The sequence below is a fragment of the Didymella exigua genome (assembly GCF_010094145.1).
Source record: "Didymella exigua CBS 183.55 unplaced genomic scaffold M421scaffold_3, whole genome shotgun sequence".
Classification (NCBI taxonomy): Eukaryota; Fungi; Ascomycota; class Dothideomycetes; order Pleosporales; family Didymellaceae; genus Didymella; species Didymella exigua.
The window spans coordinates 1,059,324-1,076,633 of NW_022984777.1; the positions used below are offsets into that span (position 1 = coordinate 1,059,324).

Below are 17,310 nucleotides of genomic sequence, written 5' to 3' on the forward strand. Positions count from 1 at the left end.
AGCGCAAGCGCTGTCCTGCATGGACACGACCTACAATAGCCTGCGGTAAATCCCCTCCAACGTATATCTAGGCCCACTTCTGGTACCTTTTGGCTTTCTGAAAGGCCTGCTTGTACTGGTTGTGCTTCTCAGACCTCTTCACCAAAGCAGTCGCGTTCCTAGGAGGGATGGTCTCCCAGCTGCGCGCGTACGTAGCAGCCATATGCGCAATAGCCCTTGCGAATTCGATCCAGGCCTTGAGGTTTAGGTTACTGACTGTATCGCCGTCCTTGTGGTAGTTGACATCGTAGGGAACACCAGCACCTCCACCGAACATCTCAAACTCTTCCTGAGTCTTGATACCTTCAACCCCACCAGCAATACCGCCTGCAGTGATGCCAGCCTTGAGGAACGGACCGTAGTCTGAGCGTCCATCAAACTCAGCCTCGGTGTGGTTAAGACCGAGATTGTCAAAGTAAGCAGCGAACTCGTGCTCGGCTTCCGCGGAGCCGGCCGGGACCAGTGGAGTTGTACGCTGAACCATCACCATCGTATATCTGGATGGCATAGTTGGGTGATGCCATCATGTCGAAGCCAAGGAAGAGACGGATATTGTCCTTATCAGCCTGCGATAGCTGCTTGACGTAGTACTCAGCACCAAGCAGGCCAGCCTCCTCACCTGCTCACCAAGAGAAGCGAACAGCATTGTTAACAGTAAATTTTCTCAGCTGAATCGCGATCTCAAGAATGGAGATAGAGCCAGATCCGTTATCGTTGATAGCTGAGCCGGCTGTCACGGAGTCGAAGTGTCCACCAACGTGAATGACGTTGTCGTGATCACCAGCAATGGTCTCAGCAATAACGTTATAGCTAGTGGCATTCTGAACAACACTCTTCAGATGCACGAAAATGTCGACGCCGGCTTGAATTTGAGCCCCGAGAGACTCTCCTTGGCCGAGTGTAATGCCGACGGTTGGCACGTAAGGATTTGCAGGATCCTCGAAAAGCTGCAGCGAGTAGCCTTCAAGCGTACCTTCGCAGTTGTTCCAGGCGATGACGTCCAGAGCGCCTTTGGCAGCTGCGAACTGGACCTTCACACCGAAAAAGCAGGTACCACGGTTAATCAGAGCGATTTTGCCCTCCAAACTATCGGTAAAATCCGCCTGACTTGCGTCACTAAAAATGATCTTCGACGTGTAATGATAAGATTACCTTTTCTCAGCCTAGGTTGGGAATGGAGACCAGAGGTCCAGAAACATCTCCTTCGGGTGCCAAAGTGGTTGGGAAAGCCTCAATAGTCTTGTTGTTTGCGGCCAGGTTCGTAGACACACCAACCAAAAGGGGGAAGCCCCTGAAGCTGCACAGTGTAGTAGTCCGGGAACTGATCAAGAGTCTCCTTGATCCACCTAACAGTGTCCTCGTGGCCCTTGCTGCCAATCACCCGATTTTTCCCCGCAGACCTGTAGGCAATGGACTGTAAATGCTCGGCCTTAGCGTACAAATTATCGATGTCAAGCAAATACCTCAGAGCTTCATGTATGAGTGACAGCTGCGAAGGTTGCAAGAAAGAAGGAAAGGACTCACCGAGGTTACAAGCTTCTCGGTGGAGTTAGCACGAGACAGCAAAGCCGCGGCATGCGCGAAAGTCGTTGCACAGGCAGCAGCAGCGGTGATCAGCCTGAGCACAACCGTTTTCAAGTTCTGGCCTGTTCCGACCTGCAGGAATGTTGAAGGAAGTGGCCGGTCATGGAATCTTGTCTCCGCCCCTCATTCATATCCACGGCAGCCATCAGTCACGTTGCGCTCCCAAAGACCAGGAATATCGGCTATCGCGTACAGCCTGATGTTGTAATACATCAGACAGGGAGCTCGTTTTATGAAAATCGTACAACATGCGTCCTTGGCATACCCGTAGAATGCTTGGCGGTCCCGACCTGCCTCTTCGGTGGTAGTGAAGTAAGAGAGGATGCGAGCTGTGAAGTGAGCATGTCAATGGCCACGCGACTGCATGCGAAGAGGAGCAAAGTCCATGTTAAGACGTGATAAGACGCCTTGGCAGGCTTGACCGATGTGTCGTACTATGGGTTGGCCTACCTATTTTTTGAATTATGCAGGAAAGAGCGGCAGTGGTTTAGATAACAGTATCGCACAGGACGAAGGCACAGAGCGGATACCATCGGCCGATAGAACAGGCAACGAATGCCAATGCCATTACTGCCCTTATTGCCTGATGTTTGATGGATCTGACGGACGTCTTGAAACTGTGAAGATTGATCTTGATCAGCTTGATGATGTTCATTAATATCGACGAGACCAAGGCTACCGTAAGCAAAGCCGAATCTGCGAGGTTGCATTACCTGGGCCAGCCGGAAAACGATTGTTGTAGTCATACGCAGACCGTGTAGGTTGTCAGGACTCAGAGGTAACACCATTCTTCCTCCTTGTAGACAACAACCCAGCACTGTTTCCTTCTCTGATTCATGTCAGTAGCAGTCACAGACCACCCGCAGGACGAGCCGGAGATCTGCCTACAAAGACCGGGAGTAATTGTTCGAAGACCTACTGCGACATCGAAAAGTCTTTGTTGGAGTAATCAAGACGATCCCTACGTTGCCGACGAGGCACCAAGTCATGGCATTGTCGAGAATGCTAAAGTACCAAGGTGCTCTCTTATGAGATATCGGAGGGTTGCGCAGACGAGGTGCCATTATTGTTCATCTCTAATCTGAATCTGCCAGTCATCCCCTATTGGTCGGGGAATTCTTGCCGAACTCCTTCTCTCATCATATTGGAACCTGCTCTTCGTCCAGACGACTGAGGGAGTCTGATTTCGCTCACGGACGTCATTCGATCCATGAGCTTGCGTTCGCAAACAACTGCTGGCTCGAACGAAGTCTCTTAGCATCGTCAACAGTATGCTCCTTCAGACATGGCAACAACGATGGCCCCTTGCCCCGCCGGATACCTCCCTGGCATTGAAATAAATGGGGAACACGTGAAAAGTTCTGGAAGAGGGAGGTTTAGGCTTGTGGTGGATTCTTCCCTTGATCCAGACAATCAAGACTTGTAGCCGTGACGATCTGGCCCATGGACCGAGTGAGGCTCCACATCCTAGAGAACCGGGCCGAGAGACTTTCACAGGGGCTAGACGTTCACCATGTCTAATCATGGCCAAAGGGGCTGACATATGTCTGGCTGATGTCGCAAAGTAGCCGAGTCGGCTACTATCGAATAGGATTCGAGAAGGCGATGCTTGCGCCGTCAAGTGTTAACGACCCTATCGTCATGGTTGGCGTCCCGGGCTACCAAATGCGGTAAGTCGATGGTAGATGTTGAGTTTGGTTGGTGTGAGGTCCGCATTTGCGGGGTGGCTCTGGAGTACCCCGCATCCGCGGAGGCGGGCTAGTCGGATAGCTGTTCACGTCGCGTGTCTGAAGTGTGCAGTGTGCAGTGTCCAGGTGGCGTGTTCCGGACCATGTCCACACTTGCTTCGTCTTCCTGCAGCATTTGTTGTGACGGCAGCCATTGAACATTGTCGGTCCACCGGCCGGAAGGCAACTTGGGAGGTGTCAACACGCGTTTCGGAATAGTCTACTATCAAGCGACGACCAATGCGTCCTTGGTCAACGATTGTCCTATTGACGGACACAATCTAGCGTCGTTCTGAGAGAGCGCATGGGTGTAGATCTCGCGTTGCTCCTGTTCACCGAGCTAGTAGGAGGGGTAGCTGGCGTGTTGACATGTATATAACTTGACGCAGGGCCCCTGCCTGTTCAGCCCAGACGGCTATCAGGTCTACTGAGTCGAATTCATCCTTACCAGTTCCCAAAGTCTACACACATTATGGTTCACTTCAGGACGGACATTGGCGCGACCAATGAGAAAGCGTCGCCAAACAACGAGAACTATGCCAAAGAACTAGAGACCGATGTTCTCATCGTCGGTGCAGGCTTTGGTGGTGTCTACCTAATGCACAAGCTGCGACAGTTAGGCTACAAGTGCAAGATCTTCGAGGCTGGCACAGAACTGGGTGGTATATGGCATTGGAATTGTTATCCCGGCGCAAGAGGTATGTGAATATTCACCGATTCAATAGCATGTTCCTGACTCTCTGTAGTCGACTCACAAGTTCCCATCTACGAATACTCGATGCCGGAGATCTGGAAGGACTGGTACTGGTCATGCCGGTACCCCGGCACTGACGAACTTCGACAGTACTTCGCCCACGTCGAGAAGAAGTTGGACATCAAGAAGGACTGTGCCTTCAACACTCGCGTTGTGGGTGCTGATTTTGATAAGCCATCTGGCAAGTGGAACATTAAGACCGAGGATGGCCGTACCGCGAAGGCCAAGTACATGTTACTAGCACTGGGCTTCGCTGCGAAGCGTCACTTCCCCGACTGGCCCGGTATGGACGACTTCGAGGGCGAGATCCACCACTCTTCGTTTTGGCCTGATGCTGGTGTCGATGTCAAGGGCAAACGCGTTGCTGTTATCGGTACCGGTTCGACCGGCATTCAGATTGCTCAAGAGACATCCAAGACGGCTGCTTCCGTGGCCAACTTCGTCCGAACTCCTAATCTCTGCCTGCCAATGGCGCAGCAGGAGCTTTCTCGCGAAGAGCAGGACAGGCGGAAAGAGACCGAGTACGAGCAAATCTTCAAGAATAGGCTCAACACATTCGCAGGTTTCCAGTACGACTACATCGAGAAAAACACCTTCGATGACAGCCCCGAGGAACGCGAGGCATTCTATGAGAAGCTTTGGCAGAACGGTGGCTTCGAGTTCTGGCTCGCGAACTACAAGGATCTCCTGTTCGAAAACAAAGCCAATCGTGAAGCGTACAATTTCTGGGCGAAGAAGACCCGTGCCAGGATCTCAGATCCCGTAAAGCGAGAGATTCTCGCTCCATTAGAACCACTTCACGCCTTTGGTACCAAGCGACCGTCGCTCGAGCAGAACTACTACGAGATGCTCAACAGACCTGAGAATCAAGTCATCGATTGCAAGAAGACTCCGATCGAGAAGTTCACAAAGGAGGGAATTGTAACGTCTGATGGCAAGCTGCACAAGTTTGACGTCATTGCCCTTGCGACCGGATTCGACTCGGTGACTGGCGGCATGAAGAACATGGGTCTGCGAAACGTCGATGGTGTCGAGCTTGCAGATACCTGGAAGAGTGGAACATACACATACATGGGCATGGCTCTCTCTGGTTTCCCCAACATGTTCTTCTTGTACGGCGCACAGGGCCCCACTGCTTTCTCGAATGGTCCAACATGTGTTGAAGTTCAGGGCGACTGGATTGTCAACTGCATGAAGAAGCTCCGAGACGAGAAGATCGACTACTGCGATGCCACTCGACAGGCCGAGGAGGACTGGCGCGAGAAGGTCACCGAGTTGTCAGACAAGACGCTGTTCCCACAGACAAAGAGCTGGGTAAGTAACCTCAATCTTGTGACTCCTCACCATTGTAAGCTTACATCATGCAGTACATGGGTGACAACGTTCCCGGGAAGATTCGTGAACAGCTCAACTTTGCTGGAGGCTTCCCGCTGTACAAGGAGCTGACGCAGGCGTCGCTTGACAAGGGTCTCGAGGGGTTCGTAACCGCATGAAGCGGTGGTGTTTCTTATTCATGCCTGTATCTGAGCGTTCAATGTTGTATATAACACGGTCCCAATACCATGAATGGTTCAATCCAACTATTTCTTCTTGCAGTGGCGTCAGTTGACTCGGTGTTCTTTCCCTCGGTCGAGCGCCAGCAACAATCCGGGTATACAACAGTCGTAGCGACACTGCTGTGGCGATTGTGGCGAAACAGGCGCTGCGCAGTGTTGAATGTCGATGTAGTTCGTGGGTAGCCGGTCGTCCGCAGAGCTCCTCGGCGCATATTTTGTCCGTGCGCATGAGTGTCACAAGCTCGCCACGCGCATCAACGTCATGGACGGCGAATTGACAACTCGTTCACCTTCATGGACCTTTCCCGCGCCGCTCGCGTCCAGTATCTCGTACCATGAGGACAGTCTTCCTGCTAGGTCGACAATGTCTTCGGCAAGGTCTGCATCAGTCTGCGCCCTTCGTCACCCGCGCGTCTACACGGCCGTTCGCGTCCGCCGCACGCCGACAATTCGCAACACCTCGATTCGGCGGCAAAACAGTTCTATGGTCTGGTGCTGCAGCAGCGGGGGGTGCTGCTCTCAGTCCGCTCGCGTTCGTTGAGATCGGTCACGACAAGTCTGGCAACGGAGAAAAGACTCACGAAGAGGCCATGCTCGAGGTCTCTAGGAAGGAGCTCGCAGAACAAGTACCAAGGTCAATAGAGAACTCGAAGAAGTACAGGCGTAGTATCTACTTCTTCGTTGAAGACTACATAATTGAGCCCATAGCCACCGGCTTGCGGTTCTTGCATCTAGTCATCATCTTTGTCCCTGTCATTGTAACAATACCTGCGATATGGATCGGCGCAAGGAACACCGATAGAGATAACGAGAGAAGTGGTACTATATGGTGGTATGGCTTCCTCGTTGGTTCCATGGAACGAGCTGGAGCTGCTTTCATCAAGGTATGCACATGAATATGAGGCTTAGACAGCGACTAATGTGTACCAGCTAGGGCAATGGGCCGCCTCAAGAACAGACATCTTTCCCACGGAGATGTGCTCTATCATGTCTACCCTTCACTCCAACGCACCGGCGCATTCTCTTGAGACCTCGAAACGCACGATAGAAGCCGCTTTCGATGGCCGCAAGTTCGATGACATATTCGAACAGTTTGATGAAAAGCCTCTGGGCGTAGGAGCCATTGCGCAAGTCTACAAAGCCAAGCTCCAGCCCGATCTGGCTACGCTACAGAACAACTCAATCGACCGCGAAGAGCCAAATCTGGCACGCAAGATCAAAAAGAATGTTGACGCAACGTTGAAGAGCACGCCACAGCGGGTCCCTTCAAGTCATGTCGCTGTAAAAGTTCTGCATCCCAAGATTGAAAAGATCGTTCGAAGAGATCTGCGCATAATGGCTGCATTTGCGGCTGTAATCAATGCGATCCCGACAATGGAATGGTTCTCGTTCCCGGATGAGGTGGAGCAGTTTGGCGAGATGATGAGACTTCAGCTCGATCTGCGCATCGAGGCTGCGAATCTTACCATCTTCCGCCAGACTTTCAAGGATCGCACAACAGCATGGTTTCCCTACCCTTACACAGAGTACTCAACTCGCAATGTTCTGATCGAGGAATTTGCGCAGGGCATACCAATGGAAGATTTCCTGCAGAACGGTGGGGGGGTATTCCAGAAGGACATTGCTGATGAGGGCCTTGATGCATTCCTCAACATGGTGCTTATTGACAACTTCATCCACGCCGATCTGCATCCTGGCAACATCATGGTTCGCTTCTACAAGCCTGAGAAGCTAGACGTACCGATCTTCACGCGCAAAGAGAACCGAACTACTGGTCCAACTGAATCGGCCGATGTGACAGAAGAAGTGCTGGAACGCTTGAGACCGCATCGCAAGAATCCTGAACAATGGAAGACCCGACTACAGGAAATCGACAACGAAGGCTATCGACCCCAACTGATTTTCATTGATGCGGGACTGGTGACGGAGCTCAACGCCAAGAACCGCACCAACTTCCTGGATCTCTTCAAAGCAGTCGCAGAATTTGACGGCTATAAGGCGGGTCATCTCATGGTCGAGCGATGTAGACAACCCGAGGCTGTTTTGGATGGTGAGGTGTTCGCTCTGCGAATGCAGCATTTGGTCCTAGGTGTCAAGAGTCGCACCTTCGCCCTCGGCAACATCAAGATCGGAGACATTCTGAACGAGGTACTGTCGATGGTGCGAACGCATCACGTGCGACTGGAGGGCGATTTCATCAACGTTGTTCTTAGCATTCTGCTTCTCGAGGGCATTGGGCGAAATCTGAATCCGGAGCTGGACCTCTTCGCTGGGTAAGTAGCACTCCTTGAGCAACAGTCGCATACACTAATACCCTACAGTGCCCTTCCCATCCTACGACAACTCGGCGCTCAAGGCGGTGGGTCCATGATCCGCGGTGGAGACTTCTCAATGCTCAAAGTCTGGGTTGGTCTGGAAGCACGCAGCTTCTTGCAGGCTTCAATCGATACTGTGAGTTCCTTTATCGACGTTTTCGCTACCTCCAACTGACAATCTGCAGGTCGAACGTTGTGTGAAGTATGATCAGTTGTCACCAAACATTTAGAATCACCCTTTGCATGATAGACTACAATGCTGCGCGTTTGCAAGGGAAGCGGGCTTGAGTCACATTTAGAGTAAACCATATTTACAATGATACCACAAATACGTTCGTGAAATGCCAGCTCCTGTATGCATACACGATTGATTCCTGGCCTTGCTGTATCTTCTCCGAGGAATTTCTCTGATAGTTCAACGTCGGCTGCAAGTGTTGAAAGCGCAGAAGCATGGGAGGTTCCCACTACTTCTCAGCGGGTGTTCAAGACTGGGATAGAAGTCTTCTGAGGACTAGCTACAACGATGTCAGATCGATGTGGCACTGGTGGGGTCGCGGGGCTGACGTCACAAGTTACAACCGCAAGTTCGAGCTTCTTTACTGCTACCTCTCACAACGACAGCATACCAATTTGAACGATCCAATCCTTGGGCTCCGTTTTCACCCACGTCCGAATACCCTTGAGTCCCGAAAACACAGAACCGCCGGCATCCGCTTCCACGTGTGTATGATGGAACCCGCTGCTGCTGGAATCCTGTACGCGGCACAGGATGTATTGTCTGGTGCCGCCGCTCTCGTGAAGGGCATTACGCACCCAACTCAACCGATCAAAGCAAACCTCACACGAATCACCTCTGTTCCCTTGCCACGGTCGCAGCACACCGTCTCAATCGTGAAAGGACGAGCCTACATCTTTGGTAAGCCAATATAGCTGAGACGAAATGAGATACTGACTAGTATACTAGGTGGTGAGACAGCACCAGGGAAACTCGCCGACAATGACATGCACATCGTAATCCTTCCATCAAGCGGTGTCCTCGATGCAGACTATACCTCGAAGCCCGCACAAGCTGCTAACGGCCTGGACGATGTTCCAAGATCACGAAAGGGCCACACAGCTGTTGTAATAGGTGACACCATTTACATATGTGGCGGTGAAGGACACGGGATCACCAATGAGAACGGCAGGATATGGGCATATCACACGGTGTCGAATGCATGGTCGTACCTGGACCCAGCTCCTGGCACGACGGCTCCAAGCCATCGCGTGGGACACACTTCAGCCAGTTCAGATCTTCCAGCTGCAAAGACTGTAACATATCAAGAGAAATCTCCACAGCAGCCGGCCGATCCCGTCAAAGTGGTCCCCGAACCGCCAGTCGATGATACTTGGGGCACCATATTTATTGTAGGCGGCCACGATGCCTCCAGTCGAGCGCTTGCTACCGATGCTCTGGCCTTCGACTTGAGGTCGCGCACATGGTCGAACATACCTTCGCCGCCGGGGCAGCCGCGTGAGGGCGCGAGCCTCGCACTTGCGGGCAGCAGGCTGTATCGCTTTGGAGGCAAGGGAGTCGAGACGTTCGCATCTGGAGCATTGGAATACCTCGACGTTGCGCCTGTGTTTACGCATGCCGAAGGTGGTACTACACCGCTGACCAGTGGTTGGGCCTGGCAAGAGGTATCTCACGTCGAGTCGAAGGAATTGTCAGCACCGCAGGCTCGATCAAGTGCTGGCCTTGTCGAGCTCACTACTGGCCAAGGCCGGCACTATCTACTTGCTGTCGGTGGCGAAGATGAGGACTCCAAGTATTTGGATGACATCTGGACCTTCCAGCTGCCCTCAGAGCACGCTACCGCAGCAGCAACTAAGGATGCTATACGCGCAAGCATAAAGCGCAACACTCACCAAGCAACTTGGGCAGAGGTACTTTACGAGTACGTTGATACCAAGGGCGAGGAAGAGAAGGAAATTCCCGGTGAGCCCAGGCGTGGGCTTGGTGAAAGGGGCCAGTTCGGCCTTGCCAAAGGCACAGAAGTTGATGGAGCCACTTGTGTCGTCTGGGGTGGGGTGGACTCTCGGGGGAATGTACTGACCGATGGCTGGATGGTTACGGTCGACAGGTAGTCGCCCAGCCCTTACGTCAGTTGGAAGTCCAGACACAGGCCTTGAAGCTCAAAAATTGGTAGGCATTCAGCTGGAGTCTACGATTGCTCTGCAATCTTGTTTTAAATTCTGGAGATTATTTTCTGGTTTCGTCTGTCAGACCAGGCTTTTCAACGACCTAAGAGCCACTCTCCACGTGGGAGTGCATGAACCAGTGACTAGATTCGCGGACGCCCAAGTGTCAGTCTCAAGATCAGTTACCATTGCACGTCGTTCCACTAGACTCCTGCCTAGTTGGCGCCATGACGGGCTTTGCGCTGATGATACTCAGGAGCAGGACTGATCCCTTTCCTGTACCACAAAGCCCGCTTCTCTCGCTCGTTACCATTGCCGATACCAAAATTCTCGTCTCTGGCGGCACTCTCTTCAACCCACTGGCAGTCTCGGAAGGATGTTCTCAGGTCATTGTAAGCGAATGGCGCTCGGCCATGGCAGTGAGAGCCTAGAAGCAGAATAATCACCTCGCTCGCAGTGCGACTGTAGCAATGCGGTATGCTCGAGAACAAATAGTTGGTTCTGTTGGAGCCGGTGGCTAAAATAGTAATCTGAAGGCGTAGTATACTTACAAGTGATCGCTGGAGATGTGGTGGAAGAAATGCGTGCCGACGATTTCCAATTCCATCCGATCAGCTGTTGAAGAAACGATCCTGAAGAACAAAACCACGGGCGCGTCCTACCCAACCTCCTCCATCTTGTCCAAGGCCCACACCGATTCGGCGTGCGTACTCATTGCGCTAGGAGGTACGTAGCTCAGATCCTTCTCGATAAGGTCTGCGTAGATGTGATGGCGGCGATGACAGGACTTTACTAAAGTACGGTGCGAGCAAGAACGAGTGCAGGACAAAGCCAACGGGGTCGTTCAAGGCATGCGACGTCGAGAAACCGCCATGGCCGGCATCATGGGCAATGATGCACAGTCCGGTCCAAACAATTCCGTGGCACGCACCATGGGTGGAGACAAGGCCGTGATACAGCAGAGAAGACTGCTGGGCTTGAGGCAACCGAAGACAGTACCAGAAAGCGCCGAGAAGTATGCGGGAGTGTGCAGGATCTAACCGTGCTCAGGCCCTGCGGTGCGATATGGACCGGATGGGATTCTGTTCAACAGCCGGGAGTCCATGGAGGGTATGTTCAACGACACGACGTGCGTTACCCTGGGCCGTGGCTGATGGGCTTGGAGAAATCTACGGCCGCAAGAACAATTTCATCAAAGGAAGAGCCTACGACGCCGTGAGAGTAGGACTCTACACTACGAATCCTTGGATATGCGACGGACGACGGAGGGGCCCTATCTCGAGTTCAAGCGTAGAGGCATGTAGTGAGCTCCTGAATGCCATGTATTCAAAGCACGTGTAGGCCTCTTTCGTCGGATACGAGGTAGCTACGAGTATTGAAAGCTCCATCAAAGTGTGTGACCATGAAGTGGCAAATTGAATGGATTTGACCAGCAGAAGTGCATGTTTGGTGGCCAGAATTCGTCTCGAGCATAACGATCTGTGCATTACTGCTTTGAGTCTAGTCCAGGGTTGTCGTCGAACCACTGATGAATGCAACCCCTGCTCAACCCTTGAAGAATGCACCTTTACCTTCGTAACGCCACCTCTAAAGAATGCACCTGCCCAACCTCCAAAGAATGCACCTGCCCAACCTCTGAAGAATGCACCTGCCCAACCTCTAAAGAATGCACCTGCCCAACCTCCAAAGAATGCACCTGCTCAACTTCTAGAGAATGCACCTGCTCAACCTCTAGAGAATGCGCCTGCTCAACCTCTAGAGAATGCGCCTGCTCACCTCTAATGAATGCACCTCTTCCTTCTTACGCCGTCCCAGACGCCACTCCATGCACGCCTTCCTCGGGACTTCTTCACGAATCCAGCGCCGGCGGCGGCAGCTCCGCCACAGGCAGCACATGCGCATGCGCGCTCGCGCGCCTCCCCTCGCTCCTGCCCCTCTCGCCAGCCTCGGGCTCGACGCTCTCCTTCTTCAGGCCGTTGCCGTTGGTGCCGTTGCCGCGGCGCTCGAATGCTTCCTTCTCGCTGAGATCAATGGCGACGAAGGACTTGGGCAGCTTGACACTGCGCAGCGTTAGTATGCCGTTTCTCTGTCTGTGCTGCTGGAGAGTGAGCAGGGGGAGGGGGACTTGCGTGTGGAACTTGGCCCGCAGCGTCTCGAGGACTTCCTTCCAGTCTTGATGTGCGGTGAGACTGCGGCGGGGCGAGAAGCCAATCATATGGCGGGAGTCGAGTTGCACATCCAGCGGCGCAAAGGCGTGACAGCCAGGCGAAAGCGTGATGCGGATGCTGTAGTTGAACGTGTGCGGTGCGTCGTCTGTGCTTGCGTTTTCAGACTCGTACAGCTCGAAATTGATCTGCGACAGGTAGTCCAGCTCAGGGATGGCGTTGCGCTCAATCTTGGTCTTGATGCCGCCTTCGAGGATGCAGTTGAGAAGCGTGTAGATGTGGCTTTCCTTTGTGAAGTAGAAGAAGGCCTTTGGCGCCTCGCTTGCCTGCAGCTCCTCGAGGTCGCCGACAATCTCCTTGAGCAGAGGCAACGAGGTGAGCAGACCAATCTCCAGCTTCTCCTCCGACTCGATGCCGTACTCTTGCGGGCCGATGTAGTCAAAGAGCACCTTGCAGAGGTGGTACATGTCGCGCAGCTTGACCAGCCGCGTGTCCATTGCGGCCTTGGAGGCAGCGTTGCCCATGCCCGTGTAGAGCTTAAAGTACGACTCATTGACGTAAGAAGGTGGCGCAGCAGGCCTCACCGCGACCACCTCTGATGGGCGTCGGAAGCCCATGCGGCGGGCAATGCTCCCTCGCTCGTGCGGCTTCTCGGCTTCCTTTGCTTCGGGCTTCGCTTCCAGCGTCGGTGGTTCCTCGGACGTCTTCTGCTTGGGGCCGTCCGCAACGGCATCCTCGTCGATGAAGGTGTCGTCGGGCGTAAAGACCCATTCCAAAAAGGGGCGGTTGTGGAGAGCGTCAAACTTCATAGTGTCGTAGAGCTCAGAGATCTTACTAGGATCGACCTTATCGGCATCCTTGAATTCCTTGAAGAGCTTCTCCCAGCGCTCCTTGAACAGCTCGGGACCCTCGTTGCAGCACCAGCGGGACTGGATGTGGTTGACGTTGGTGTACTTGGACTGCCCTGGCTGGCCATCGGGGCCGGGCGGCGAGCTGACGGCGTTGAGGGAGGCCATGGCCTCGGACTCGATCTTCTTGAAGTTGTGGTTCATGACGCGCTGGTGGAACTTGATGAGAGCCACGACCTGGCGAACAACAATGTACGGCTCCGCAACATCCTTGGGCCATGCGAATTGCGGCGGCGCCTTGTCGCCGGCGCGGAGGAGCGTCTTGAGCCTCTTCTTGACCTTGTCCATGACGTCCTTGGCGGCGTTGGAGTCGTCCAACAGGTCCTTGCGAACGTGGATCTGCTCAGCCGGGTACTGGTCCTTCTCCAAAAAGGATGCCCCAAAGATCTGGGCGCTCGTGGTCACCCTGCGCTCTGAGCTGCTGAAAATGTGCACCTCGTCGAGGACGTCGCGGTTCATGAGCAGCAGATCGTTGCGCAGATTAGCGCCCATGTCCTGCGTCTGGTGGCGAGCCGAGTGGGTAGGCTCGCCGCCCCACTTGATGATCAGCTGCAGCTTGTCGAGGACCATGTTGTTGTCCTGCGCGGTGATGCGGGACAGCGTGACGCCGGACATGGAGTCGCTCCTGTTCTTCAAACGCTCCGCGTCGTTTTCGTTGCTGCTCTCGTTGCCTGCGTCGCGGACGACGCTCGACGTCGAGCCTTGTCTCTGCCTCTCGGGCGACTCTTCGGGGAGCGTCTCGCCTGGCAGCAGCTCGTCCTTTCGCCTCTTGCGGAACATGGGCTTGATCTGCACCTTTGTGCCAGGCCACGGACCCTTCTTCTGCAGATACAGCTGCAGCTCGCGCAGCTTCTTGGCGTCTTCCAACTTGCCGTCCAGGGCAACCTTGACGGCGTCGCTGACGCTTTGCAGCGCGGGCTCGCCAATCAGCAAAACCTCGGCTTGGTGCCCCTTGAGCAGATCGACAAACGGCTGCGCGTGGAACGTGTACTTGAACTTTTGCTTTGGCGTGCGGTCGGCATGGCGGATGACAGACACGACACCCTTTAGCTTCCACTGCGCCTTGGAGGCTGGCGGGGGCACGGGGACCTGATCGGCGGCCGAGTGCGATCTCTCCGTCCCACGGGCGTGCTCCTCGTCGCCAACGGCAGGCGGCGGCAAGAGGTCTGGCTCCGAGGCGGGCGCAGGCGGGATGGCACCAGGGGCCGGCGGACTGAGCGCCGCGGCGGGATCGGGCTTCTCGAGACTGGGACTAGCTGCGATGGGGGTGTTGCTTAGCGAGGTCTCAGGAGAGGGGGGCATCGTGCTGGCCTGGCGTATGTGGGGGAGATGCAGGGAGTGGCGGTGGTGGTGGTGGTGGTCGCCCATTCTTGACATACTAGGACTCTTGAACAACCCCTTTAGCGCCTGGCGGTGGCTTGACACGCTCTTTCTCGATTCGCCCCTGTCCGAGCCGCCCTGTGCGTCGCCGGCGGCACCCTGGGCGGCGGCGTCCTTGCGTTGCTTGCGCGAAATGTCGCTCAGGAACATGTCCCTGAGGATGTTTGCGGCCTTGTCGTAGTAGTCGCCGTTGTCCTTGACGAAGCTCCAGCCGTTGACGTCGATGACGTAGCTCTTGTCGCCGGCGCGCAAGAGGTCAAACCCGCACACTCGCTGGCCAAAGCCCTCCGAGATGCTCGCGGCCATCTGCGCCTCTGCGTCGCTGAGCTTGGTCACGTAGCGGACTTCCTTGCCGCTCGGGTTGCGCTTAACAAGGCCATCCACGACGGGCGACTTGCGCGTCTCGGCGTGGCAAAAGGTGGGCCCGACCGTGTACGCCTTGACGTCCTCGGCGTTCTCGACCTGCAAGAACTGCTCGTAGATGTAGCTGGTGTCGGGCTCGGTGATGCATCTGGGCACGGAGAGCGAGTCGTCCCTCTCGGAGCTCTTGTTGTTGATTTTCCGGAACAGCCTGCGGCCGCCGCCGCCGTCCTTTGCGTGGAAGTAGATGTGGATGTTGTGGTCTTCGCCGCTCACGGGCTTCTCGACAAAGGGCTTCGTCAGCGTCTGGCCGTCGACAAAAATGGTGTTGCCGTCGTCCATCATCTCCATCTTCTTCGGCGGCGGGATGCCCCCGCCCGTGCCGTCGCTGGCGCCCGGGAGGCTGAGGCCCGTTCGGTCGTGCAGCTGCTTGGCGAACTCGGGCGAGGGCAGCTTGGGCCCGCCGTCGCGGTTCACCTCGATGCGCTTCGGCGTCGGCACCGTCAGCCGGTCGAGGATCGAGAGACACAGCCGGCGGTCCCACAGGACCTGCTGCATGGGCAGGTCGTTGACGCAGAAGGGCTTGCGCAGACGCACGTACGCAATCGCCTTGTCGAGCGGGAAGCCGTCGGAGAAGAAGGAGATGAGGAAGTCGCAGACGGGCCAGTTCTCGACATCCTCGTCGAGGATGATCTTGTCGCCGAAGATTTTGACATCAAAGTCGTCGACCAGCTTGCCGAAGATGTTGCGGGCGGGCTTGCTGCGGGCCTTGCTCTCGAGCGCGCACACGCCGATGATGCCCTTCATCGGCTTCTTGGGCTCGCGCATGCCGAGACTGGCGGGGCTGCTGCTGGCGGCGGTGCTCGCGCTGACGCGGCGGTGGGTGGTGCGCGAGCGCGAGCGCCGCGGCGCGGCGTGGAGGCTCAGAGGCTGGGGCGCCGCGGCGGCGCCGGTGGTGGACGAGCCGGCGGTGGACGAGACGGCGGTGGCGGACGAGACGGCGGTGGTGGACGAGACGGTGGTGGCGGTGGTGGTGGGCGAGACGGTGGTGGGCGAGACGGCGGTGGGCGACGTGACGGGCTGCTGGTCCGGCGGGAAGAGCAGCTCGGTGGGCGACGCTTTCGGGCCCAGCGAGCCGTGCTGGCTCTGGGTCGTCACGTTCAGCGACGTCGTCGCGGTGGTGCCGGTGCCGGTGCCGTGTGGGGCGGGCGACTCGGACATTTTTGCTGCGAGGGTCGATGCGCCGTCTGGCTCGCTGCCGACTATCGAGCTGCGTCCGCTCCAGGAGTGGCCGCGCGTGTTGGCGTAGATGGCCGAGCCGATGGTGTACAGCGAAGACCAGGACAGGCGGTGTTCGGCCGCGTCGACGTCAGACGGCGACTTGGCTTCCGACAGGGAACACGGGTACCGGGACGCCGCTAGAGGGGTCGCGTCGACGTCTTGGTCGATAATGGCAGACCCGCCGCCGCCGTGCATGCTGCTGCTGCCCCGCGCGAAGAAGTCCTTGAGGCTGTCGGACGCCCTGGACGGCCGCCGCGCAGTGAGGCCTGCGGGGCGCGTGGGAGCGAGGGCGGCCGTTCCCAGCGGGCTCAGCTTGACCTCGACGCTCTCGGTGCCGGCCTGGGGCTCGGGCGCGCGCGCCTTGTGGCCGCTCGGGGGCTGCCATGACGCGGTGCTGGGCTGCGAGGGCGTGCTCTCGGCGGACGCGGTGCGCGACAGCGGGACGTGTTGCGAGCCGGCCATGCTGCGCACCTCGCGGCGTCGCCGAGGGGAGCCTCTATGCCTTTATGCGTCCGTCTACTGCCGACACGGCAACATTGCTTTTCGCGGCGAGCGCCCCTGACGTCGAGGCGGCACATGGCCCGCCGCGGCTGTCGTGTCATTGGGCGAGGCGCGCATCACGAGAGGGATTGGACAGCAGTGGGCAGCAGCGGGCAGCAGTGGGCAGCAGTGGGCAGCAGGAGAGGACGCGTCCGGGAGCATTCTGCAGCAGCTGGAAGCGTGGTAGGGTAGGCACAGTGTGGGTGTAGGCCCAGTGTGGATGTAGGCACAGTGCGGATGTAGACACAGTGTGGATGTAGACACAATGCGGATGTAGGCACAATGTGGATGTAGGCACAATGTTGGGTGTAGGCACAATGTGGATGTAGGCACAATGTTGGGTGTAGGCACAATGTCGATGTAGGCACAATGTTGGGTGTAGGCACAGTGCTGTGTAGACAGTGCTGTGTAGACAGTGCTGTGTGTAGACACAATGCTGCGTGTAGACGGTGCTGCGTGTCGGCACAGTGCTGGACGCAGGCAGTCTTGGACCTAGGAGTACCTAAGCTAGTCCATATAC

General features: G+C 55.9%; 6 protein-coding genes across 6 annotated transcripts; 4 read left to right on the forward strand and 2 right to left on the reverse strand.

The window, feature by feature from the left end:
* Positions 1–67: 67 nt before the first annotated feature.
* M421DRAFT_399397 (leupeptin-inactivating enzyme 1 precursor) lies at positions 68–2,002 on the reverse strand (the record flags this gene model as incomplete). Its single annotated transcript, XM_033590183.1, has 7 exons — positions 1,696–2,002; positions 1,560–1,657; positions 1,362–1,509; positions 1,222–1,330; positions 681–1,142; positions 521–650; positions 68–477 (listed from the first exon to the last, which is right to left on the reverse strand). Exons 1-7 carry the CDS (start codon positions 1,767–1,769, stop codon positions 68–70), a joined length of 1,431 nt encoding a protein of 476 aa, XP_033453204.1. The 5' UTR covers positions 1,770–2,002.
* A 1,820-nt stretch (positions 2,003–3,822) lies between these two features.
* On the forward strand, positions 3,823–5,597 carry M421DRAFT_53876 (FAD/NAD(P)-binding domain-containing protein; the record flags this gene model as incomplete). The annotated part of the gene is made up of 3 exons (XM_033595166.1): positions 3,823–4,048; positions 4,097–5,418; positions 5,472–5,597. 3 exons carry the CDS (start codon positions 3,823–3,825, stop codon positions 5,595–5,597), a joined length of 1,674 nt encoding a protein of 557 aa, XP_033453205.1.
* A 333-nt stretch (positions 5,598–5,930) lies between these two features.
* Positions 5,931–8,347, forward strand: M421DRAFT_416556 (ABC1-domain-containing protein). Its single transcript, XM_033591116.1, has 4 exons — positions 5,931–6,544; positions 6,591–7,933; positions 7,982–8,111; positions 8,161–8,347. Exons 1-4 carry the CDS (start codon positions 5,996–5,998, stop codon positions 8,203–8,205), a joined length of 2,067 nt encoding a protein of 688 aa, XP_033453206.1. The 5' UTR covers positions 5,931–5,995; the 3' UTR covers positions 8,206–8,347.
* Positions 8,348–8,704: 357 nt separating this feature from the next.
* On the forward strand, positions 8,705–10,102 carry M421DRAFT_53148 (uncharacterized protein; the record flags this gene model as incomplete). The annotated part of the gene is made up of 2 exons (XM_033595085.1): positions 8,705–8,891; positions 8,940–10,102. 2 exons carry the CDS (start codon positions 8,705–8,707, stop codon positions 10,100–10,102), a joined length of 1,350 nt encoding a protein of 449 aa, XP_033453207.1.
* Positions 10,103–11,386: 1,284 nt separating this feature from the next.
* M421DRAFT_253704 (uncharacterized protein) lies at positions 11,387–11,972 on the forward strand. Its single transcript, XM_033588627.1, has one exon. It carries the CDS (start codon positions 11,576–11,578, stop codon positions 11,936–11,938), a length of 363 nt encoding a protein of 120 aa, XP_033453208.1. The 5' UTR covers positions 11,387–11,575; the 3' UTR covers positions 11,939–11,972.
* On the reverse strand, positions 11,566–16,905 carry M421DRAFT_416559 (uncharacterized protein). Its single transcript, XM_033591117.1, has 2 exons — positions 12,286–16,905; positions 11,566–12,216 (listed from the first exon to the last, which is right to left on the reverse strand). The coding sequence occupies exons 1-2, from the start codon at positions 16,710–16,712 to the stop codon at positions 12,006–12,008; spliced, it is 4,638 nt and encodes a 1,545-aa protein (XP_033453209.1). The 5' UTR covers positions 16,713–16,905; the 3' UTR covers positions 11,566–12,005.
* Between the last annotated feature and the right edge of the window lie 405 nt (positions 16,906–17,310).

Coding starts and splice junctions, on each gene's coding strand:
- M421DRAFT_253704 (XM_033588627.1), top strand. CDS start 11,576: ATGGATTTGACCAGCAGAAGTGCATGTTTGGTGGCCAGAATTCGTCTC.
- M421DRAFT_416556 (XM_033591116.1), top strand. CDS start 5,996: ATGAGGACAGTCTTCCTGCTAGGTCGACAATGTCTTCGGCAAGGTCTG. Junction 7,934..7,981: donor GAGCTGGACCTCTTCGCTGG/GTAAGTAGCACT, acceptor AATACCCTACAG/TGCCCTTCCCATCCTACGAC. Junction 8,112..8,160: donor TGCAGGCTTCAATCGATACT/GTGAGTTCCTTT, acceptor GACAATCTGCAG/GTCGAACGTTGTGTGAAGTA.
- M421DRAFT_416559 (XM_033591117.1), bottom strand. CDS start 16,712: ATGGCCGGCTCGCAACACGTCCCGCTGTCGCGCACCGCGTCCGCCGAG. Junction 12,217..12,285: donor CTGCGGGCCAAGTTCCACAC/GCAAGTCCCCCT, acceptor AACGCTGCGCAG/TGTCAAGCTGCCCAAGTCCT.